Below are 25,082 nucleotides of genomic sequence, written 5' to 3'. Positions count from 1 at the left end.
AGTAGCTGGGACTACAGGCATGTGCCAACATGCCTAGCAAATTTTTATATTCTTAGTAGAGACAGGGGTTTCACCATGTTGGCCAGGCTGGTCTTGAACTCCTGACCTCAAGCCATCAGCCCTCCTTGGCTTCCCAAAGTGCTGGGATTACAGGTATGAGCCACCACTCCTGGCCCTCTGTGGTTATTTTGGATTTAATATTTGAGAAAGCCAGGAGAAAGTGATCCAAGAACTTCTTGTACCCGTTTTGCAACATTTTTGTAAGCCTGAAATTATTCCAAAAAGGAAAGTTAAAAAATTTAAAAAAAAATTAAAAAAACATTTTTAAGGTCCATAAACTCTGACCCAGAACTTCAAATTCTAGCAAGATATAACATAGAAATAGTTGCATGTGGCCACGCGCAGTAGCTCACGCCTATAATCCCAGCACTCTGGGAGGGCGAGGTGGGCAGATTACCTGAGGTCGGGAGTTTGAGACCAGCCTGGCCAACATGGTGAAACCCATCTCTACTAAAAATACACAAATTAGCCAGGCATGGTGGCACATGCCTGTAATCCCAGCTACTCGGGAGGCTGAGGCAGGAGAATTGCTTGAGTCCGGGAGATGGAGGTTGCAATGACCCAAGACCATGCCATAGCACTCCAACCTGGCCAACAGAGTGAGACTCTGTCTCAAAAAAACAAAACAAAACAAAAAAGAAACAGTTTCATGTAAAAACATGTTTGCTGAAGCACTGCTCATGAGAGTTATACAATGGAGCTGGGCACGGTGACTCATGCCTGTAATCCCAGCACTTTGGGAAGCCAAGGCGGGCAGATCATCTGAGGTCAGGAGTTCAAGACCAGCCTGGCCAACATGGCAAAACCCAGTCTCTACTAAACATACAAAAAAATTAGCCAGGCGTGGTGATGTGTGCCTCTAATCCCAGCTACTCGGGAGACTGAGGCAGGAAGAATTGCTTGAATCAGGAAGGCGGAGGTTGCAGTGAGCTGAGATCGTGACAGAGCAAGACTCCATCTCAGAAAAAAACAAAAAAACTGGAAATTTATACTGACCCCAGGATAGGCTAATTCTATCTTCCCATCAGCTAAGAAATCATCTTGTTTTCCTCTAACTTTTCCCCATTAAAATATTTTTGCCATTTCTAAGGTCTATGTTAGTGATCTGCAAGGCAAAGAAGTTTATCTCTTTTTCTACTAATTGGTGCACATCTCAGTTAATTCTGCACAGATGTGCTAATGATCTATTTTTACCTTATCTTGTACAGCTGGAGCTAAAAACTTACCACAGTATTTAATCTGATTTTCTACCAATGTTTTTCTTTAACATAGGGCATTAACTCTTAAATGTTATCAAAATAATTACTTTTATTAAAAACAACAAACAAATGGATACAAGAAAAGCTATCAAAATAAAGACAGATTATTTAAAAACCCAATTCTTTTTGATATCTCTTTTACTCAGAATTAGCAAAGAGTTCTATTAATGTGGAACTGACTCAGTTTTGACTTGATTGTCCTTACTCTGCTTTTGTCATCAGATTTTCTGTTGCTAACCTTCCAAAAACTATTTTGCAGGTGCGGTGGCTCACACCTGTAATCTCAGCACTTTGGGAGGCCAAGCTGGGTGGATCACCTGAGGTCGGGAGTTCCAGACCAGCCTGACCAACATGGGGAAACCTCGCCTCTAATAAAAATACAAAAAATTAGCCAGGCGTAGTGGCGCACGCCGGTAATCCCAGCTACTCGGGAGGCTGAGGCAGGAGAATCGCTTGAACCTGGGAGGTGGAGGTTGCGGTGAGCTGAGATCATGCCATTGCACTCTACCCTGGGCAACAAGAGCGAAACTCCACCTCAGAAAAAACAAACAAACAAACAGATAAAAACTATTTCTTCCTCCTTTTCCCCCTGCTTAATCCTATAACATACTTATAAAACATCTTAATGATATACAATTATTTATTAGCCTAAGACTTTTATTTAGGAAAAAAACATAATGTAGTCCATATCTTCTATAGTGAAATTTCTTACTTAAGCTAAGAAAAATTTAAAATTGCAAATGAAAGTTACTAAAATTTCACTTTATATTCCTTGATTCAAAGATTCACTTAAAGTATTGATTGGGACATGAACACAAACACCCACTGTAACATATAACTACATATAAATATTATTCCAATCAACTACTTTACCTGCTCTCTTGACAGTGATATGGGTGGTGCTGCAGTACATCCTGTAAGAAACGCTCCATCAAACTGCTGGTACATATTTGACGTCTACTCTGTCTGGTCAAACTCCTGTGCTGAGCACTGAACAAATGCTATAAAGAAAAAAGAAATGGAATATTTTTAAATGGATAGTATTTAGTAGTGAGAGTTCGACAAAATGGATTCATTTATATACTCCTGGTTAAATTATGAACTGACAGCTTTTCTATAAAGCAATTCTGAAATTTGCATCTAAAAACCATAAAACTACTTTCCCTTAGGTAAAATAATGAGATTTCCCTAAGTATAGCCTAAGGAAATAGTCTTAAAGGTAAATGATTCATGCAAAAAAGATACCATTATCATAGTATAACAAAAAACTGGAAACCTCCTAAGTTTCTAACAGTAAAAGACTTCAGTTATAATAGGCTCTAAGATGTAATACTACGCAGCTATCTAAAATAATACAAATAATTTTTAATAACATGGCGAAACGTTACATATTAAGAAAAAATGAGTGTGGTAGTGTGGCCAAGCGGTCTAAGGTGCTGGATTTAGAAAAAAATGAGGAATGCAAAAACTACATGTATGGTTTCATGTCAAACTACAGTTTAAAAACATACAGACAAGTAAATGGAAGAAATTACAGTAGTCCCCTATTATCCTCAGGGGATTTGTTCCAAGACCCCCCAGTGGATGCCTGAAACGGTGGATAGTACCAAACCTATATATGTTTTTCCTTACGTACCTATGATAAAGATTAATTTATAAACTAGACACAGTAAGGGGTTAACGACAATAACTGATAATGAAACAAAACAATTATAACAATACACTGTAATAAAAGTAAAATAAGGGTTACTTGAACACAAGCACCATGATATCCAACAGTTGATCTAATAACCAAGACAGTTACTGAGTGACTAATGGGCAGATGGTATATACAGCAGGAATATGCTGGACAAATGGATGATTCATATTCTGAGTGGGACGAGTGACAGCAAAGGATTTCATCAAGCTACTCAGAATGACGTGCAATTTATTTGCCCATTTATTTCTGGAATTTTCCATATAATATTTTCCAGTCATGTTTGGCTGTAACTGAAACCAACCACAGATAAGGGGGGACTAGTGTGTATGTATACCAAACCTTACTAGTACAGATGTCAGTGTGGTGCAGTTATGGGTAATTTTTCAATTTTTCTTATTAATTCTTATCTTTTTCAATGAGTAAATGTTTTTTAAAATGAAAATCTGTTAAGAGAGAGAACAGGGTTGGATTATTGTATTAAAAGAGGTCAAAGATTAACTGACAAAAAAGGCCCCTTTATTTTCTTTCAGAAATTAAAAATCCTAACTTGAGCACAAAATTAAAATAAATACACTAAATTTTTCAGACTTGTAATTCTCTCTACAGTTAGAAAGATTCTTTCTTTACTAATATTATTTAGTGGACTAGCAAGCAGAATGGGAAAAAGTCTACCTATGGAGCACCTGATGTACCAAACACAGTGCTATTCCATTTACACAGTAATCTTCACTGACTTTTCACTAAGAATATTGTCCCCATTTAGCATGAAAAGACTAAGGTACAAAAAATTAAGAGTAAACTGGGCTAGGCACAGTGGCTCAGGCCTGTAATCCCAGCACTTTGGGAGGCTGCGGTGGGCAGATCACCTGAGGTCAGTTTAAGACCAGCCTGGCCAACAAGGCGAAACCCCGTCTCTAGTGAACAAAAAAAAAATTACCCAGGCATGGTGGTGCTGCGTGCCTAGTCCTAGCTACTGGGGAGGCTCAGGCAGGAGAACTGCTTGAACCCTGGAGGCGGAGGTTGCAGTGAGCTGAGACTGCATCACTGCACTCCAACCTGGGTGACAGAGGGAGATTCTGTCTCAAACAACAACAAAAAAAAAAACAGAAAAGAAAAGAAAAAAAAAAAAAGAATTAGAGTAAACTGCCCAAAGTTTTATACTGAGCAAACAGCAAGGCCAGGATTTTAATAACTCCAAAGCTTATCCTCTTTCTTTGTATCATGCTAGGAAATGGCATATTTCTAACATGTTATTTATAATTTAATAGTGCATTTTAATTTAACAATACTTAGAAAAGATATTTTAAAATATCCCGGTAAAGGTGTTAAAGAACTTAAATCAGGTTGCTAACTCCTGACCACTGTTACAACTCTTGGCATTATCTTCTTCCATGTTGACTTCAGAGGTCCATGCTAGCTAGTGCTCCTAGCCCCAGGAACAATCTACATTATGACACTTTCAAAATCCTGCTACAAAACTCTCCACTGTCCAGGACCCATCACCAGAGTTAGAATGCCTGGTGGTTAAAGGGGACAAATGCACAAGGAAACAAGTAAATATTCAGTTAAAATCCAACCTTACTGAATAAAGAATATGTGGTACATATACATCATGGAATGCTACACAGCCATAAAAAATGAGATGGTGTCATTTGCAGCAACATGGATGCAGCTGGAGGCCATCATCCTAAGCAAATTTACACAGGAACAGAAAACCAAATACCGCATGTTCTCACTTTTAAGTGGGAGCTAAACATTAGGTACATGTGGACATAAAGATGGGAATAAAAGGCACTGGGAGATACTGGGTCAGGAGAGACAGGGCAGGGGGCAAGGGCTGAAAAACTACCTATCAGGTACTATGCTCACTACCTGAATGATGGAATCATTTGTAACCCAAACCTCAGCATCACACAATATACCCATGTAACAAGCCTGGACATGTGTCCCCCCGAATCTAAAATAAAAGTTGAAATTACAAAAATAAATAATAAAATCCAACCTTGTCCTCTCTCTGCCAAGGCAAAAAGAAAAAAGAAATGTGAATAGAAAACTTCATTTACATCCCATAAGGTGTCAGTTCCTTTAGATTTTTTGAATTGATGTATAACATACATAAAGTACACAAATCATATGCATACAGCTCAATCAACTATCACAAAGTAGACACATCCTTACCATCTATCCATGAAAAGTTGACAAGCATCCAGAAATCCCTGTAATGTCCCATCCCAATCTAATATCCCTTCCCTTTTCCCCAAAAGTAACTATTACCTAACTTTTAATACTATAGTTTTGAAATTTTCTGAAATGTATATAAATGGAGTCATATAATATGTATGCTTTTGCATTCAGCTTATTTTACTCAAATTATGTATGTGACATTCATCCATATTAGCTGAATCTGTTCATCTTCTTTTCTGCATAATATTTCATTGTATGAATATGCCATATTTCATTCATTCATTCTACTCTTGACTGACAATTGTGTTGTTTCCAGCTTTTGGCTATTACTAATAATGCTGTGAAGAACCTTCTTGTATGTGTCTTTTGGTGCCAATGTGCATGTATTTTTGTTGAGTACGTTAATAGGAGTGAAACTTCTGGGTCATAAAAATTTGCGCATGCTCAGCTTTAGTACTCACTATCGACCAGTCTTCCAAAGTGGCTGTACCAATGTATATTCCTACCAGCAGTATTCCTAGCTCCTCATCAACACTTGGTATTGTCAGTCTGTTTCATTTTAGCAATTATAAGGATGTTTATTGTTATATCACTGTGGCCTTAATCTGTAATTTTTGTGATAGCTTTTCATATTTACTGGCCATCTGGATATCCTCTTTTATGTTGGGTCTGTTAAGTCTCTCTATTTTTCAAATGGATGTTCTGTCTCTTCCTTATGGATGTGTAGAAATTCCTTATTCTGGACACCAGTTCTTTGCTCAATTATATGTGTTTCGAGTACCATCTTCCTCTCTGGAGCTTCTTTTCACTTTCTTAAACATCTTCCATTGTTTCTTAACTTTACTGCAGTCCAGAGTTTTTCTTTTTTTGTCAGTGGTTTTTGTGGCCAGAAATCTCTCTTTACCATTAAAGTCCTAGAGATTTTCTCCTGTTTCTAGAAGCTTTACTATTTTGGCTACAACATTTATGTCTATAGTCTACTTCTAACTGATTTTTATATGCAGGGTGATTCGGCAATAAAGTTTCACTTTCCTCTCTATATGAATATTCAATTGACCCAGTATCACTTATTGAAGAAAGTTCTGTCCTCACTGCTGTGCAGCACCACCTTTGTTACAAATCAGACGTCCATATATGTGTCTGTTTCTGGAATTCCTGGTTTGTTTCCATGGTCTAACTCTGCAGCAAGACTATATTATTTTAAAGACTAAAGTTTCATAAGTTTTAGTATCTAATAGAGGACATCTATTCACTTTGTTCTTAAGATTATCCTAGTTCTTCTGGAGCCTTTTACTTTCCCACATTTATTTTTGGAACTGGCTTTTCATTAAAAAAAGTAATTCTCTGAGATTTTGATTGAAATTACATTGGATAAATATAACAATCTAGGCACAAATGACATGTTTACAATATTGATTCTTCAATCCATGAACATGAAAATTTCTTTCAATGTTTATAGTTTCTAGTTTAAAGATCTCACATTTTCTCATGTTTATTCCCTAGATTTTGATGTTCTTTGATGCTATTGTAATTTTTTTATCTCATTTTCTACATGGTATCTGCATATAAAAATAGTTTCTTTTTACATTGGTCTAACCACCTTTTTTAACTCACTTATTGATTCTAATGGTTTACCTAGATATCCTTTGAGTTTTTATGGCCACATGTTGTGTATAAATAATAGTTTTATTTCTTCTTATCCAGTCTTTATCATTTTTATTTTTCTTTCCTTATTTCCTTGAGTAGGACCTCTGACAAAATATTGAATACAGTTGTAATTCAAGCATCAAATCTATTTTCACTTAATATATTATTGATAGAGTTGTATTTAACTTTTTCTTTTTCAATCTGTTATTCTTGCCTATACAATTATCCCTTTTCCTCTCCTTTCTTGTCTTCTTGTGGACTACATTTCATCATTTCAATTTTTCCCTTTCTGTTAACTCTGTAGTTAGTTATAGACTTTTCATAGTCTATTTTGGTAAGAGATTACAATGAGCAACCCTGAACTGTCAATGTCTAAAATTACTTGTTACTTTTATTCTCTTTATAAACAATGCAAAGTCCTTAGAAATTAACATTATTTACTCCCCTCCCAATTTATATGCCATTGTTGTTCATCCCACAAGACAGAATTCACTTAGATTGCCTACATATTTACCTTTCCACTGTTCTTCATTACTTCCTGTATCTCTGAGCTTCCATCGGGAATCATTTTCCTTCTGCCTGAAGAACTCCTTTTTAGTTTTTCCTTTAGTGAGAGTCTGCTGGTGACAAATTCCCTTAATTTTTATTTCCTGAAAATAGTTTTATTTCACCTTCCTTATTAAAAGATATACGTATTGAGTAGAGAATTCTAGGCGCAGTTGTTTTCTTTCTTTTGGCTTCCATTGTTTCTGTTAAGTACTTCACTAGATATGGGCCCCATATTACTTCACTGCTTTTATAGTTCTCCAAAGCCTTGAAATACAAGGCTGCAAACATCCTCAACAAAATATTATTAATAGCAAACCAAATCCAGCAACATATAAAAAGGATTATATACCATGACCAAGTGGGATTTAGCCCACAAATGCAAGATTAGTTTAACATCTGAAAACCAACCAATCTAACTGCTATAGGTTGAACTGCATCCCCCCCAAAATTCACATGTTGAGGTTCTAACCCCTAATGTGACTGTATTTGGAAACAGGGCTTTTAGGAGGTAATTTAGGTTAAATGAAGTCATAACAGTAGCGACATCATTCAATAGGATTGGTGGCCTTATAAAATAGGAAGAGAAATTGCCCTCTCCCTCTGCTACAGAAGGACACAGTAAGAAGGGCTGTTAGGAATTGGTCCATGGCCTGCTAGGAACTGGGCCACACAGCAGGAGGTAAGCGGCAGGCAAGCAAGCGCTACTACCTGAGCTCCACCTCCTGTCAGATCAGTGGAGACATTAGATTCTCATAGGAGCATAAACTCTATTGTGAACTGTGCATGCAAGGGATCTAGGTTGCGTGCTCCTTTATGAGAATCTAATGCCTGATGATCTGAGGTGGAACAGTTAAATCCCAAAACCACACCTCCACCCTGTCTGTGGAAAAATTGTCTTCCACGAAACTGGTCCCTGGTGCCAAAAAGGCTGGGGACTGCTGATTTAAGTTAACTAGTCTATGGTATTCTATTATGGCAGCCTGAGCTGACGAATACTGTAATATATTATATTAATAGACTAAAGGAAAAAAACGCATACTTATCTAATAGTTGCAGAAAAGCGTTTGACAAAAGCCTATACCCTTTCATGATTAAACACTTATCAAATTAGGAATAGAAGGCTAAAATCCACAACTAACATCAAACTTAATGACAAAAGACTGAAAGTTTTCTCGCAAGATTCAAAACAAAACAAGGATATCCATTCTCACTACCGTAATTTAACACTCATCATACTAGAAATTCTAGCAAGAGCAATTAGGCAAGAAAAAGAAATAATGGCATCCAGATTGGGGAAAAAAGCAGTAAAACTATTTGGAAAGGACATAATCTAGTATATAGAAAATCCTAAGGAATCGACAAAAAAACAATTAGCACTAATAAACAAGGTCAGCAAGGTTGTATGACACAAGATCAATATTTAAAAATCTATTGAAGCTCTCCATACACTCCCAACAAACAATCCAAAATGAACTTAAGAAAACTATTCCATTTACAATAGCATCAAAATGAATAAAATGCTTAGGAATAAATTTAGCATAAGAAGTGTAAAACTTGTACACTGAAAATTACAAAACACTGTTGAAAGATTTTAAATCTCTCCGTAAATGGAAATACATACCTCTATTCATGGACTGGAAGACTTAATATTAAGATGTATATTCCCCATGAATGTATCTACAGATTCAACACAATCCCTATCAGAATTCCAGCTGCTTTTCTGCAGAAACTAACAAGGTAATCTTTAAATTCATATGGAAATACAAGGAACCAAGAATAGCCAAAACAATCTTGAAAAAGAGGAACAAAGTTGGAGGACTCAAATGTCATGATTCCAAATTTTACTACAAAGCTGCAGTAATCAAGACTATGTGGTGCTGGCATCAGAGCAGATATATAGATAAATAAAATGGAATTGAAAGTCTAGAGGTAAACCTTATATTTATGGTCAACTGATTTTCAACAAGGATGTCAAGGCAATTGAATCAGGAAAGGATAGTCTTCAACAAATGGTGCTGGTACTACTGTACATCACATGCAAAAGAATAAACTTGGAAAAAGATGGCCAGCACAATGAACAAACCACTATATCTTAACAAAAACAACTTAAGAAAGGCAATGGAGTGCATCAGAGGAGAAAGAGAAACCAGGGTGAGCAAAGAACTCAGAATGGCAACACAGAAAGCAGAAGGGAATGCCAGGCCTCTAGCACCCGATTCCCAACCGGGATCAGCGGGGAACCAGGAAGAACTTCTCCCTATAGCAAGGAGGCAAGCAAGAGGATTCCAACAATCAACCCCCATTAATACCTTGTACGCCTACAGACCTCACCCCTGCAGTCCTCACAAGGACGATGACCAGCTGAAGGAGCTATCTGGAGTCTACACCACTGTGTTCCCCTGAAAGAAGAAGCCAATACTGTGCCCTGGCCCCTGTAAACTATTTGGAAAGGACATGTGGCTACACCACCTTGCAAGTGGAACTATGGCTGAAACGTGTTTTGCTCCAAGGGCAAGCAGCCATGGCTCCCTTTCATCCCTGAGGCTAAGCCACTGCTGAATCATCCCAGCCCAGTGGCCTGACATCCCCAGGCCAAGATACAAACAGTAGTTAAATCCTTCCTCATAGAATCAAGAAGAAATGAAGCCACTTCACCCACCTCTGCTCTCACCCCATCAGGCTGGAGCTAAAGTGGTACCCTGCCTCCCAGGAAAATAGTACCTTTGTGGCTCAAAGCAGTCACGCGTCCCCAGTGCCTAGGTTGAAGTAGCATCCTGAATTGCAGGAAACTGCCTTAGATATTTAGAGTAGTCACACAACCCAGTACCTAAGCTGAAGTGGCACCCAGAGAAATGGCCGCCCGGAACAGTCACGCCACTGTCCCCGATCCCCTCCCAAACCTGAACTGAAGCAGCACATGCCCCCCTGGGAAATGGTGTCCTGGCCAAGCTGAGCAGCTGTGTACCCCAGGGCTGAGTACCTCATGTCCCAGGGAAAGAGAGCAGTGGCTAAGCTTAGACACCTCATCCTACTAGCCAAACAACTCTAGTACTCTGCTTTCCTAGACCAGACTAGACCCCTAGAGTCTGAGCTGCTGAGACATGCCTTTACCTGGGGAATGGAGTCACTGTACTGTTCCCTGCCCTACCCAGGGTCCAAACAATAGCTATGTATCTGCTGCTGCTGAGTCCTACCATTCCAGTGTCTAGAGTCATTACTACACAATGCCTCATCCCCTGAGACCTAAGTTGCCACTGAGCTCTACTGGCTCACGTTTCTGAACTGCAGCCACACCCTGTTCCCCAGGATCAAACCTCCAGAGCAACTATTTTTCCCTGGAGTCAGGTCAGTGCTGTGCCCTGCCCTTCAGGGGTAGAAATCTCAGCTACAACCTGACTCCCTGGGCCCCAGCTACTAGGGGGTGCCTAAAAGTGACAGGTCCTGGCTCTGTGGGCAACCTACATCCAACCCCACCAAAAAGCAAATCTGTACCCCAAGATTCAGGTGCAACAATAGGTTCATAAGCCTATGAGCCTAGGACCCTGGTCCCACAGCCACTCCAAACACCTGCAACTGGAACACAGTGCTACTAAAGCTGCTTACAGGCCGTATCAGACCTAACACCAAGAGGAATCTACTCAGCTAAGTCTCCCCATTGGTGGATCCCAGAAGCCCTTGACATCAAGGACATTCAGCCTATGCTGCTGCCACCGCCACAGACTTCTACAGTGTAGGCCACTGAGGTGCCCACAGTTATTGCTGATGGTGAACACAGCTGAAGAAACGGAATGAAGACTATATACCACTGCATCTATCTGGCAACAGAGTAACCACACTCTCCCAAGTAGCACATTAAAGCCCAGCTGCAGGTGAAAGTTATTCAATATGAAAGCCACTCCAGAAAGTATGGAAGAAGTGACTATTCCACCAGATGCAGACACATCAATGCAGGGATATAAGAAACATAAAAAAGCAAAGAAATATAACACCACCAAAGGAACATAACTTTCTCATTTAAAAAAAAAAAAAAAAAAACCAATGAAAAGAAAATAAACTAATTCTGAAAAAGAATTCAAAATAAAGATCTTAAGGAAACTCAATGAGACAAGAAAATATACATAGACAATTCAACAAAATCAGAAAAACCATTCACATATGAGCAAAAATTCAACACAGAAAAAAATCATAAAAAAGAACCAAACAGGAATCCTACAGCTAAAGAATTCAATGAATGAAATAAAAAATACAATAGAGAGATTCAACAGCAGATTTGATAAAATAGAAGAAAGAAATCTCTAAATTTTTAGATCAGTCATTTGAAATTACCCAGTAAGAGGGGAAAAAAAGAAATGATGCAAAAGAGGTGAAAAAAACCTACAAGACTTACGGGACACCACTGAGTGAACAAATATTTGTGTTAGGGGAATCCAGACAGGGAAGACAAGAAGAAAGGCATAGAAAACCTATTTAATGAACTAATAGCAAAAAACTTCCCAAGTCTATGGACATTCAGATATGGGAAGCTCGAAGAATCCCAAATACATTCAACCCAAAAATGTCCTCCTTGAGGCACATTATAAACTGTCAAAGGTCGAAGACCCCCAAAGATGGAATCTGAAAAACAGCAAAAGCATCAAGTCACATATAAGGGAATCATCATTAGACTAACAGCAGATTTATCTGCGAAACTTCAAAGGCCAGCAAAGAACGGGATGATATATTAAAAGTGCTAAAACCATTCCAACAGCCAAACAATACTATACCCAGCAAAGCTATCCTTCAGACATGAAAGAAAAATCAAGTCTTTCCCAGAGAAACAAAAACTGAAGGAATTCATCACCACTAGATCAGTCTTACAAGAAATGATCAAAGGAGTCCTACATCTGGCAAGTAAAAAAGACAATAGTTACTGTCATGAAAACTTCCAAAAGTAAAAAACTCACTGGCAGAACAGACGTGCAAAGGAGAAAGAGAAAAGACATCCAACTCCACCAAAGAGCAAATCTGTACCCCAAGATCCAGGTGCAACAATAAGTTCATAAACCTATGAGCCTAGGACTCTGGTCCCACAGTCACTCCAATCACCTACAACTGTTTTCTAACTAACCTAAAAATATAACTATCATATGATCCAGCAATCCTACTGACTAGGTATTTATGCAAAGGAAAGGAAATCAGCATATCAAAGAGATATCTGCACCCCAATGTTTATTACTACAGCACTGTTCACAATAGCTAAGATATAGACTCAATCTAAGTGTCCATCAACAGATAAAAGAAAAAAGGGCCAGACACAGAGGTTCATGCCTGTAATCCCCACACTTTTGGAGGCTGAGGCAGGTGGATCACATGAGGTCAGGAGTTCAAGACCAGCCTGGCCAACATGGTGAAACCACATCTCTACTAAAAATACAAAAATCAGTCAGGTATGTTGGCATGCTCCTGTAATCCCAGCTACTCAGGAGGCTGAGGCAGGAGAATTGCTTGAACCCAAGAGGTAAAGGTTGCACTGAGCCAAGATCATGCCACTGCACTCCAGCCTGGGTGACAGAACAAGACTCTACCTCACAAAAAAAAAAGGAAAAAAGAAAAAAAAAAAGGAAATGTGGTATATATACACAGTGGAATACAATTCAGCCATAAAAGAAGAAAATCTTGTCATCAAAGTTGTGCTCATAAAAGTAGAGAACAGAATGGTGATTACTAGAAGCTGGGAAGAAGTCAGGGGAGAGAAATTAGGAGACGATAATTAATGAATACAAAATTACAGCTAGATAGGAGGAATACGTTCTAGTTGTTCTAGTATCCTATATAGCACTGTAGGATGACTATAGTTAACAATAATTGATTGTAAATTTCCAAACAATTGAAGAGAGGATTTTAAATGTTTCCAACACAAAGAAATGATAAATGTTTGAGGCGATTAGTATGCTAATTACCAGTTTGATTATTATGCATTATATACATGTATCAAAATATCACACTGTACCCCATAAATATGTATAATTATTGTAAAAATAATAAAAGTAAACAAATCAATATAAATACATACATATATAAATCCACTATGGGTAGCACAGGGTGAGCTCTGATGAGCATGAATTTTAACATGATTTCTAGGAAATAGATTTAATTTTACAGACGCAAGGAAAAAAAAGTATAGCCCTATCTCACACCCTTATACAAAAATGAACTCAAAACGGATAAAAGACCTAAATGTAAGAGTAACTATAAAACTCTTAGAAGAAAACATAGGCATATGTCTTCAATCCTGAGATTAGGCAACACTTCTGACACCAAAAAACATGAGCAAAACATAGCAAAATTTAAAATTTTTGTGCATCAAAACATAGCATCAAGAAAGTGAAAAGAAGGCCAGGTGTGGTGGCTCATGCCTGTAATCCCAAAACTTTCAGAGGCCAAAGCAGGAGAATCACTTGGGCCCAGGAGTTTGAGACCAGCCTGGGAAACATGGTGAGACCCCATCTCTACAAAAAATAAAACATTAGCTGGGTATGGTGGTGCACACCAGTAGTCCCAGCTACTTGGGAGGCTCAGGCAGGAGAGCTGCTTGAGCCCAGGAGGCTGAGGCTACAGTGTGCCATGATCGCACTACTGCCCTCCAGCCTGGGCAACGATGTAAGACCCCATCTCAAAAAAAAAAAAAAGAGTAAGTAACAAGACAACCCACAGAATGGAGAAAGTATTTGTAAATTATATGTCTGATAAAAGTCAAGTATCCAAAGTATATAAAGACTTCTACAACTCAACAATAAAAACACAACACAATTAAAAACAGGAAAAGGATCTGAATAGGCATCCCTCTAAACAAGATATACAAATGGCGAATGAAAAGACACTGTATGTCATTAGGGAAATGCAAATCAAAACCAAAATGATACCATCTCACATCCACTAAGATGGCTATAACAACAACAACAACAAAAAAAAAGACAACCACAAGTGCTGACAAGAATGTGGAGAAACTGGAACCCTCATACATTGCTGGTGGTAAGGTACAGCCACTTTGACAAACAGTGAGGCACCCTCTCAAAAAAGTTAAACACAATTACCACATGACCGAACAATTCCATCCTACATGTAAACCTAAGAAAAGTGAAAGCACATGTCCACACAAAAACTTGTACACATATATCCATAGCAGCACTATTCATAACAGTCAAAAAGTAAAAATAACCCAAATATCCATAAATTGCTCAATGAATAAACAAAATATGATATACCCATGTAATGGAACATTGTCAGCCATAAAAAGGAAGGAGGTCGTGATGCACGTTACAACATGGATGAACCGTGAAAATATTATGCTACATTAAAGAAAGCAGACACAAAAGGCCACACAATGTTTGATTCCATTTACATGCAATATCCAGAATAAGCAAATCTACACAGACAGGAAATAGACAAGTGGTTGCCAGGGGCTAGTGATAGAAGGGAGGAGTCAGTTACTGCTCAATGGGTACAGGGCTTCCTTCTAGGGTGATGAAAATGTTCTGGAATTAGACAATGGTTGTACAACTTTGTGAACATAACAAAACCTCACTGAATTATACACCTTAAAGGGTCAAGTATATGGTGTATGAGTTATATCACGATAACAAAATTTTTAAATCTCTACACCAACTGTTTTTCCCTCAGCAGCCAGAATGAGCCTTTTAAAACACAAAGTAGATGACTTAACTCCTATGCTCAAACTTTGAGATGCTCTCCCATCTCACTTGAAATAAAATTCAAAGTCCTTACATTAGCCTACCATGTCTTAAAGAATCGACTTCTCTGATAAGGGTAATGGGTACAGTAGAAGCCCAATCCCCACCAGGTATGCAATATACCCATGTAACAAACAAGCCCATATACCTCCTGAATCTAAAATACACAATTTACTAGTCTGAATTCTTTGCCTATTACTTCTCACCCACCTCCCCATATCCATGCAGCCACCAGCCTCCTGACTCTTCGTTAGTGTGCCAACCACTCCGTAACCTCGGGGTCTCTGTCTCTTCCCTCTACCTAGAAACTCTTTCCCCAGATAAATGTAAACCTGAGACCCAAACTCCAAATCTCAACTCAATGTCACTTCCTTAAAAAGGCCTTACCTGGCTACCCTACCCCTTCCCTATTTTGTTTTCCTCATAACATTTATCACAATCTCACATATTATGTACTAAATTTATATATTATTTATCTTCTGTCTTACTACACTAGAATACAAGCTTCACGAAAAAAGAGGCTTGGTTTTTGTTCATGGTCATATCCCTAGAACCTTAAACAGTGTCTGCCAACTAACAGATTCCCAATATGATCTGTTCAATAAATAAATAAATGAATTTAATAAAATGTAAGAGAAAGTCACAACTAGGTCCTTTGAGATATTATCATATTAATAGAAACCTCTCACCTGTTCCAGGTTATGATACTGCACACGGCAATAACTGCAATATCCTTGTCTTTTCTGCATCTTGAATAAATAACTGAAGTCAGATGTCTACTGTCTTTGAATACTCAAGCTGAAAAACAAATAGAAAAATGGCAAAAATCATGATAATTCCTTATCTTATGAGGAAAATGGCTATGATAATTAGCAGAAAACAGAAATTCACTTCTACTTCTAATAATTAGGAAAATATAAAAGGCTGCTATGAGCCACTGAATAAATAAGTGAGCCTGGAGCAGAGACAAGAACTATGTATCTTATGAAAGAACAGTTAGTTGCCAATATTTGAAGACTAGATGACTAAATATTTAGTTTTTCTAATAACTTATTAGAGATATTAGATACTGATTTAGTAACAAAGAATACAAGATTAAATTTGTGAAGACCAATTACTTCTATGATATTGTTATGGTATATTTACTATACTCTAATGGAGCTCATTAATTTCTCCATCATGTTTCCATATCAAACCCCAGATTATTTGACAACGTCTCATTCTCTGTCATCATGAGTGTAAAGACACCACATGGCATTTTCTGCTCAGCTCACAAAGAGGCAGATTTTTAAATAATTTATCCAACACAGTTGCTAAAAATCAGAATAACTAATTTAGCCTCTGAAACACAAAACATTTTTCTTCTGAGAATTATGTAAGCCAGATAAACAGGAGAGATTTTTTTTCCTACTAGTGTTTAGATTTCTCTACAAATAAATAGTTTTCCAGTTTCCACTCACCTAAAAGTGTAATCCTTCAACATTACATACTGCATGGTTGCCAAACCAGGATGAATACCCAAAATTTTAGTAGAGCTGAGGTAAGCCTAGGATTCAGAATTTTTAAAATTCCCCCAGTAATTTTCATGCCCAGTCAATGTATTAACTGACACAAAGTACATATAATTTATGATTATTTTAAGTAAAAACTTTAATGCAGTTTATTTGCTGCTTTGTTAAGCTGAAAATAGAATTGCAAATAATTTTGTATTTCAATTAATTTAAGCATTCTCATCTGTTGGAAAATATATAACAATCATTCTATAATGTGTTATGAGTATTTCTGCAATGGGAAAAATTTAATCATTAAAATCAATAACTGAAAAATGAAATCACAGCCTTAAAACCATAAGATGAGGTGAAAAAAACTTAATTAAGTCAAAATGCTAGCATAATATTTACTTACCTATTACTTCTTATTATGAGAAATTGATTTTCTGACTTCTCACATTTATGGGGAAAATTAATCAATTAAATCAGCCTCTGACACAAAAAACATGTAAGACATTACTTACTTAAAATTTGGTCTTTTTTCCACTAATTTACTTCACTTATTAACCTACAGCAATAAAACAGAACAAACTTTTATTTTAAATTGTACTTACACATAAGGCAAATTTCAAGCTGAGAGAGCCTAGAGCTTAAATGTAAGCTTTGCAAAATCCTAAAATAAACTTTTGGGGGATTGAAAATATAATTAAAACATTCATTAAATAAAGGACAAAAGTAAACCATTAATCTAATATCACATACACACAAAATGTAAATACTTAAATATTTTTAGTCTTTAACCCTATGGTCCTTAACTCTTGTGGCATTATCACCTGCCACTTCCGTCATCTCTAGTGCCATAATGGCAGTGAGTTACAATAAACCAGAAGCATGTGTTGGCATTTTTTAAAATTAACATGCTAGGACCCCATCAGAAACTTACCAAATCAAAATCCCATGGGTTGAGGGAACCCAGGACATACATTATGAAGCATATTTAAAATGCTCAAGGTGGCCGGGCATGGTGGCTCATGCCTCTAATCCCAGAACTTTGGGAGGCCAAGGCAGGTGGATCGCCTGAGGTCAGGAGTTCGAGAACAGCCTGGCCAACACAGCAAAACCCCATCACTACCAGAAATACAAAAATTAGCTAGGTGTGGTGGCAGATGCCTATAGTCCCAGCTACTTGGGAGGCGGAGGCAAGAAAATCGTCTGAACCCAGGAGGTGGAGGCTGCAGTGTGCCAAGGTCACGCCACTGCACTCCAGCCTCGGCGACAGAGCAAGGCTTTGTCTCAAAAAAATAAAATAAAATAAAATGCTCAAGGTGATTCTGCTATAAGTTGACTCAATAACATAAGTCATCATTTTTTATAAACTAATAAAACTTATTTATTAAAGGAATCACCTCTTTAGGGTCTGGATTTACATTACTTTGCATGCCTAAATAGGTCTTTTTATACAAACTCTGAATTCTACTAGAACCTGATATTTCTAAAGTAACAAATTATTTACCTGGAGCAGGAAAAAGTCAGGTATTTCATCAGCTGTATTAGTTCAGGCAAATATCTGTAAATTAAAATAAAATCATTTTTAAAAAGAGGTCCCATAAGTGTCTACCATTGACCAAACATACCCAGATATATTTTGAAAAGTGACATGTTCCCAATAATAAAAGAAAAAATATTAACTTTGGAACACAAAGCACTTTACATACTATGACCCACTGAATCTCACACATGACCTCCTAAAGTTCTGGCGCAGTGACTGTGATGGCCCATCTAACCCACCATCAAACACTGCAGGTCTCTGGGTTCCTGGAACTGTAGCTGTAAAAGACTGTAAGGCTGAATTGTGCCTCTGGTAAGGTTGAGAACAAAAATGCTGTCAAACCCAAAATTAGCTTCATAAGAAACTTCCCGAGGCTTAGGTACACGTTAGCTTTAATGAAAAATACTGTCAATTCTTTTATCACCTATCTACATCAATACACTATTAAGCAGAAACATGTTTTTTATTCCTCCGCATTGTTGTGGGCAAAGCGCTGCTCCTTATCCAGGATCACTGATTAAGAAAAAATTCCAACACATGGGCTCAAGAAAGCCAGTGACACCACGGTATAATCAAAGAATAACTTTTTTTTTTTTTTTTTTTTTTTTTGAGGCGGAGTTTCGCTCTTTTTGCCCAGGCTGGAGTGCAATGGCACGATCTCAGCTCACCACAACCTCCACCTCCTGGGTTCAAGCAATTCTCCTGCCTCAGCCTCCCGAGTAGCTGGGATTACAGGCATGCGCCACCATGCCTGGCTAATTTTGTATTTTTAGTAGAGACAGGGTTTCTCCATGTTGGTCAGGCTGGTCTTGAACTCCCGACCTCAGGTGATCCACCTGCCTCGGCCTCCCAAAGTGCTGGGATTACAGGAGTGAGTCACCGCGCCCGGCCTAAAGAATAACTACTAAGCACCTACTCAATGCAGAGTTCCACGGTAGAAACTTTAAGGGATAGAGACAAATATGAGACAAGTTTTCTTGCCCTCAAAAAAATTTTAAATGAAATTGAGAAATTCAAGCCAAAGAATGAGGTGCTGCCTAAGAAATGCCTCAGCAAAAATAATAAATGCAATGAGTTCAACTGCAAAGTTCAGTTTTAGCTAGAGTGGCCAGGGATGCCACTGTGGATATGGTTTTTTAACCAGATACTGGAAAATGGGCGGGATTTACTCACTCAAAGGTTGGGAAATGATATTCCAATTAACAAACAAGCAAAGGTACAAAAGCAAGAAAATACAAGGTACATTTGGAGACAGTAAATTAACAAATCCAGCTGAATCTAAGGTTTCATTTGAGAATTTAAGGGGCAATAAAGCAGGGAAAGTAGACTGGATTTTGACATAGTAGTATTCAAATGCAGACTAAAGAACTTAGACCGTACCTTTAGGCACTGTGGAAGTTTTTTTTGGAAAGAGGTATACTTGAGAGTGGTTTAAGAAAATTCTGGAAAAATGATTCTCTCCTACTCAAAACAGCTTTCCAAAGGGTAAGGGACATAACTATTAACTACTCAGCACCATTTCCTAAAATACTGGAGAATTAGTCAATTCCCAAAATCTCCAAGTTAAGAGTCAGTATCCCTTAAAGCATAGTCATGTATGCTTATAAAACAAGAAAACACACATTTAATTTTTCTTTTAAAAATGACTTTTATTAATTATTACAAAAGTAAAACATTTATAATAGTACAATTATAAAAATAAAGAGCATAAAAATCAGTCATAATCTACCCACCATTAACGTGTCGTATTCTTCTTTGTTCTAAACATATTTTTACAAAAATGGGATGGTACAGTACATTCTATTCTATAGCCACCCTCTCTCACTGAACCACATATAATGAGTACCTTTATATATCATTATAAAATGCTATTATAAAATAGAAGAAAATAAAGTAAAATAAAATAGAATGTTTAATGATTGCATAGTATTTTGTCAGTGTAGATAAAAGCCCTGTCAAGACAAGAACCAGTAGTTGGTGGGTTAACTTCTTAAAGTCAATCAGTAAGATAATTTTTTAAATCTACACATAACCTTAATATTTAACTTAAAACTTCTAAATTTATATATGTTTAAGACCAAATTGGGCTTTTATTGTTTCACTGGTATTTTTAGTATGGGGGTTGTTGCTTTTTTTTTTTTCTTTTTTGACAGATTAGAGTTTCAAGACATGTCTTTTCATAAACCACATCGTAATTCACCCCTGAGTTTCCATTTTTGTTCCTCTAAAGCAGACCAAAAATCTGAAGGCAGTTTCAAATCTGAGAGCAGAATTATGATCAATGGTAAACATTTTTCCCTAATCTTTCACAGTTATCATACCCAGTTCTTTTGCAAATATAACCTTTTTATGAATCCAAAGCATTCTATTTATTTTTCATAAAAATAACAATGCTATTTTTAAAAAATGACTATGTTCACCTTCTTATTTCATTCATTTATGTAACATTTAAAATTGCATAAACCTATCCCAGGCAGTGAACAGAGATTTCTGAGCTACCCAGATGACTTAGGTAGAAATGTCTTAAAATAAAAATAAAACAGAATTTTGGTTTTTTTTTTTTTTTTTAAGAAATATTTCTTGCACACCTGAGATCTGCACCAGCTGCAGAGGTAAACATCGATAAAAATATTTCTGAAATGAGTTTGGAGTTGTCGTGTGTGTATTTCTCAAACTGAGTGTGGCAGTGTGGTAAGAACCAACAAAACCCACAATCCTCATAAAACATATTTTTCAAATGCCTGACAAAAGAGACATCAACTTAATAAAAAATAGTAATAAGGAAAGACAATAGAAAGGCATTTGGTTTTCTGAATAAGACAATCTGAATTTTCTGTCCAGTAGTAGGGAAGCAATTGAGGGGCAATGACAAAACAATGGCTGAATGACATAAAAAGACCACACTAATTCAGTGTCAGTTCCTCCACACAACACTACTAATTTTCAGTTTTCCCCTTTTTTGGATTATCCACGCTATGCTGGCTTTCCTCTGGTGACAAGCATTATCCTAGACACCTCTATTCAGTCTTAATAAAATAATAATAGCTAATACTTAGTACTTAATCTGAGCTAGGCGCTCTGTCAACAGCTTCCTGTGCATTATCTCATCTAAATAACAAACAGCTTTATAAGGTAGCTGCCATGATTAATTCCCATTTAACAAATCAGGGAACTGAGGCTGAGAGAAAAGAGGTATCTCATTGCAGGTCTCACACCAATAACCAGCGTAACTGAGATGTGATCACTGGTCAATTTGAGTAGTTTATGCTTTAACCTTTTAACGACTTTGACACTTCCTCTCTGTATTTTTAGGAATACTACTTGCTTTAATATTAGGTGAAAACAAATAATTAGGACTCTTATTTGCTGCAATCAACACCACCACTATTCCAAAGAAAAAAATAAAACTAATGTTTATTTTAATTGCATCATTGCTCAGCTGAGTGCTGACAGTACCTTGGATTAGCGACTTTCAAGATTATTTAACATGACACACAGGAACCAATACATTTTTAATTACAACCGAGCACACACTCACAGGCACACACGCAGTTAAAATATTTTCCACAAAACAATACTCTCATTACATGTAATGCATTCTGATATTTTCTATGCGATCTTTCATGCTAGTCACGACCCACTAAATTTCACAATGCACACGCGCACAAACATTTTTCACAAAACAATACTCTCACTACATGTAATGCATTCTGATTTTTTAATGCAATATTTTTAAAAAAAATTGCATGCTAGTCATGACCCACTAAATTCATTTCACAATTCACGAACCGGCTGAAAAAACTCAGTTTGAAAAAACACTGCCTCCAATTATTACGCAGAGTAAACAATATTTTATAGAAACCAGTTCTTACCCTGAATTCAGCTTATTTCTATCCAAATCACTGGCCACTGCAGTGATACTTTATCAACTCTCTAACGAGTTGCTTTCTTGCCTTCTAGGCTTTGGGTTCAAACGATAGAGAAAAGGTCTTCCATGTATTTAGTGAAAAAAGCAAATAAACACCCCTTATGTAACACACGTTTGTGTATTAATTAATGAGAAGGGAAAGATACACCCCCAAATTGTTAGCAGATTCTCCCGAGGATGAGATCGCTACAGGCTGCCTCCGTCGTCCCTCCCCCTCCCCCTCCCCCTCCCCACACGTAGCATATTGCTGTAAAAAAGAAAAACAAAAACAAGCTATTTCCTTTAGGTGGGGGTGGGGTTTTGGTCCCTTGAGAACCAGTATCTTGTTACGCATTTTTTCCACGAGCTACCAAGAATCATCGCGTGGGATAATCGCAGGAGCTGGCAAGGGCCTTCTTAGGAGCAAGTAAAAACGATGGCGTAACATGACCACATTTACACAACTGTTGCACGGCGGTAGTAAAAGGATCACTAACACAAAAATCAAACGTTTCCAAATAAACTACAATAGCCCGAGGCTGGGAAAGGCCTAGGTCTGGGGCCAACTGCACCCAACGCAGGGCGCTGGGGAAAGGGGGTGTGTGGACAGGTGGCTCGGAATCTCGGCCCCACAGGTGCCCAGGGGCAAGACTCCGCGGGTTCCCGGCCCTCAATCCGACCCCGCAGGCCGCCCCCTCCCCGAGCCCGGGCCCGAGGCCTCTCTGACCCAGGGCCCCGGACAGAAGCGCAGTGCAGCCCGCGCCCCACCTCCTCCCCTCCCCTCGCCCCGCCACCTCGATCCCGGCCCGGAGCCGCTGACACCTCTCACGCAGCAGGGGCAGAAAGGGACGCGGGATTGGGGGAAGCCGAGGACCTGCGAGGCGGCCGCGGGAGCCCAGCGAGTGGTCCTGGCGTCCCTCAGGAAGAAGGCGCCCCGGGCGCCCGGCGAGCACGCCCCGCCCGCGGGCGTCGCCCCGGCCGCGCCCCGCCCCCGCCGTGGCACTCACCTCCGCGGAGGCCTCCCGGATTCCTTCCGGGCCGCGGTGGAGACCGAGGACCGCGCCGGGCGGTCGCCCTTCTTATTCCGGTTCCGTGGCGGCGGCCGAACCCCACACCGTCCAAGCGCCGCGGCCCCGCTGCCCGCGGAGCCAGAAATAGGCGCCTTCGGCCCCTGCAATCCGCAGGGGAGAAGCGGGGAGGGAGCGCGTCTCGCAGGACGCGGGCTCCGAGTGGCGACTCCACTCACGCAGGCATCCAAGGCAACGTGGCGTTGCAACCCTGATGGAGGTTTGACGTCAGGGAAGGTGCGAAAACCGGACCCCTTCTGACGCAGGAGCGGCGGGACCGCCCCCTGCCCGCCCGCCCACTCACTCACTCACTCACTCTCCCACCCGGGCTGAGGAGCCCCTTCCTCCCCTCCAGGAGCTCTTAAAGCGGACACTTCCTTCCTGGTCAGGGCCCCACTCTGGAGCTTGGAAATCTATCACGTTCCAACGAAAATGACTAGACTCATAGCGCAGTTAGGACGCGAAGCAGAGACCAAGGTTTTAGCGTTTGAGGGTCCAAATAAAAGCTGCTTGCCAATTCAAAGCAACATATGAATGTAGAAAAGAAAACGGGGCTAAGAGAGCTAGTCGTTTTCTGTTTCCACGCCTATTTCATAGTGAGGTGCATCTCACAAAAGCTGGTGTTCAATGAGCGCTTGCTGTGCTAGGCGTTAAGGTTTCTATACATTACTGCATTTCATTTCAGAGTAACTCTGAATGAATCCTATTATTGTCCCCCCTTTGACAAATGAGAAAACTGAGGCTTAAGGAAGTTAGGTATTCAAAGATCTATCCTGCACATTAAAGGGTTACGAATATTAACAAACATTAGGTCATGCAATTATATTCACTGCGCTACCCATTACGAATATAGTTGTGAGCAAAAACAGTTTAATTGTAACGGAGATAACAAACCTAAATGAATAACACTACTGAATATGAAATTATAATCTGCGATAAGAAGTTTCTGGAACACCTAAACCAATTTTACTAAAATGAAGAGAGGCCCTGTTGCAAAGCTTATGTCTAATGTAAAAATAATCTTAAAATGAGCTACTTTGCTGTTTGGCTGTAGCTATAAATTGTCGTTACCCTTTTTAATAAGCTTGTGATTTTGTCCCTTTAAAAAACAAACAAACAAACACAAAACAAAACTTGCCCGTTGCTTTTGCATCCATTGTTTTCATTCTTTCTGTATTTCTCAGCTCCTTCTTCCCCCACTACATCTTTCTCTCACTTTAAACTTGGACTCCTGCAACTGTTCGATTTATAACCTCCCTTAGATTTAACATACCAAAAAGTACGGATTTCTTTTAAGGCAAGTTTTTTCCACATCCTAACTTTGGAATTATAGAAAATCCACTTTACATTGATCCAACCACCATGGCATTATGTATTTCACAGATGCTAAGCCACATTTTTCCCCACAGTTTAACATCTGTGAAATCAAGATGCATCTTACAAACTCTCGTTGACCAGGTAGCAGTACAGACCTGGTTGTCATTACCTCCACATATTACAACGTGGATGTTGCTGTGCAGGTTGTCCTCATTTCAACTGAGATAAGTGCATTGTTTAATAAAACACATAACCCTAGCAGGAAGGGAATTAACAGACAAAAGTTACTCAAACTTGGAGAGAGATTTTCCTAGGGAAAGAAGGAAGATTTTCCTGGAGAAGATTTTCCTAGGACCAAAAAGAGATTTCCCCAGCATTTAGAAAAGAGAGAGATGGGGCTGGCTAAGAACCGGTAGTCTTCTGGAAGCCCTGGGTTACTCACCAAATACATTCATTCTTGACGGATTTGGGGAACCTATATATGAACAGTTAAATACTAAGCCTACTTGCACCCCCCGAAAATGAAATAACTTGGATATTATTCTTGATAGCCTGATTAGTCAATTACAACCCCTACAGATTTTATTCAATAACACCATCGAAAAAGGAAAACAAGTCTTGAAT

General features: G+C 38.7%; 1 protein-coding gene across 23 annotated transcripts in view; it reads right to left on the bottom strand.

Annotated features, from left to right (window-relative positions):
• LOC105468030 (zinc finger DBF-type containing 2) overlaps nucleotides 1-23,366 on the bottom strand; it is a 45,051-nt gene extending 21,685 nt beyond the window's left edge. Inside the window, exons 1-6 of one of the 23 annotated variants that reach the window (XM_011717935.3) lie at nucleotides 23,082-23,348; nucleotides 18,132-18,185; nucleotides 17,233-17,301; nucleotides 17,034-17,110; nucleotides 15,818-15,926; nucleotides 2,193-2,320 (exon numbers count right to left, since the gene is read on the bottom strand). In XM_011717935.3, the coding sequence (XP_011716237.2) occupies nucleotides 2,193-2,320; nucleotides 15,818-15,877 (188 nt within the window). In that variant the 5' untranslated portion in view covers nucleotides 15,878-15,926; nucleotides 17,034-17,110; nucleotides 17,233-17,301; nucleotides 18,132-18,185; nucleotides 23,082-23,348. Of the gene's footprint in view, nucleotides 1-2,192; nucleotides 2,321-7,363; nucleotides 7,500-15,817; nucleotides 15,927-17,033; nucleotides 17,302-18,131; nucleotides 18,186-22,039; nucleotides 22,764-22,868; nucleotides 22,888-22,948; nucleotides 23,052-23,081 lie in introns of those variants that run through there. The other 22 variants (XM_011717943.3, XM_011717930.3, XM_011717945.3 and 19 more) reach the window with 22 other exon arrangements.
• Nucleotides 23,367-25,082: the final 1,716 nt, after the last annotated feature.

Source organism: Macaca nemestrina, chromosome 11 (assembly GCF_043159975.1).
Source record: "Macaca nemestrina isolate mMacNem1 chromosome 11, mMacNem.hap1, whole genome shotgun sequence".
NCBI classification, from domain to species: Eukaryota; Metazoa; Chordata; class Mammalia; order Primates; family Cercopithecidae; genus Macaca; species Macaca nemestrina.
This window is presented reverse-complemented; position numbering and strand designations above follow the sequence as displayed.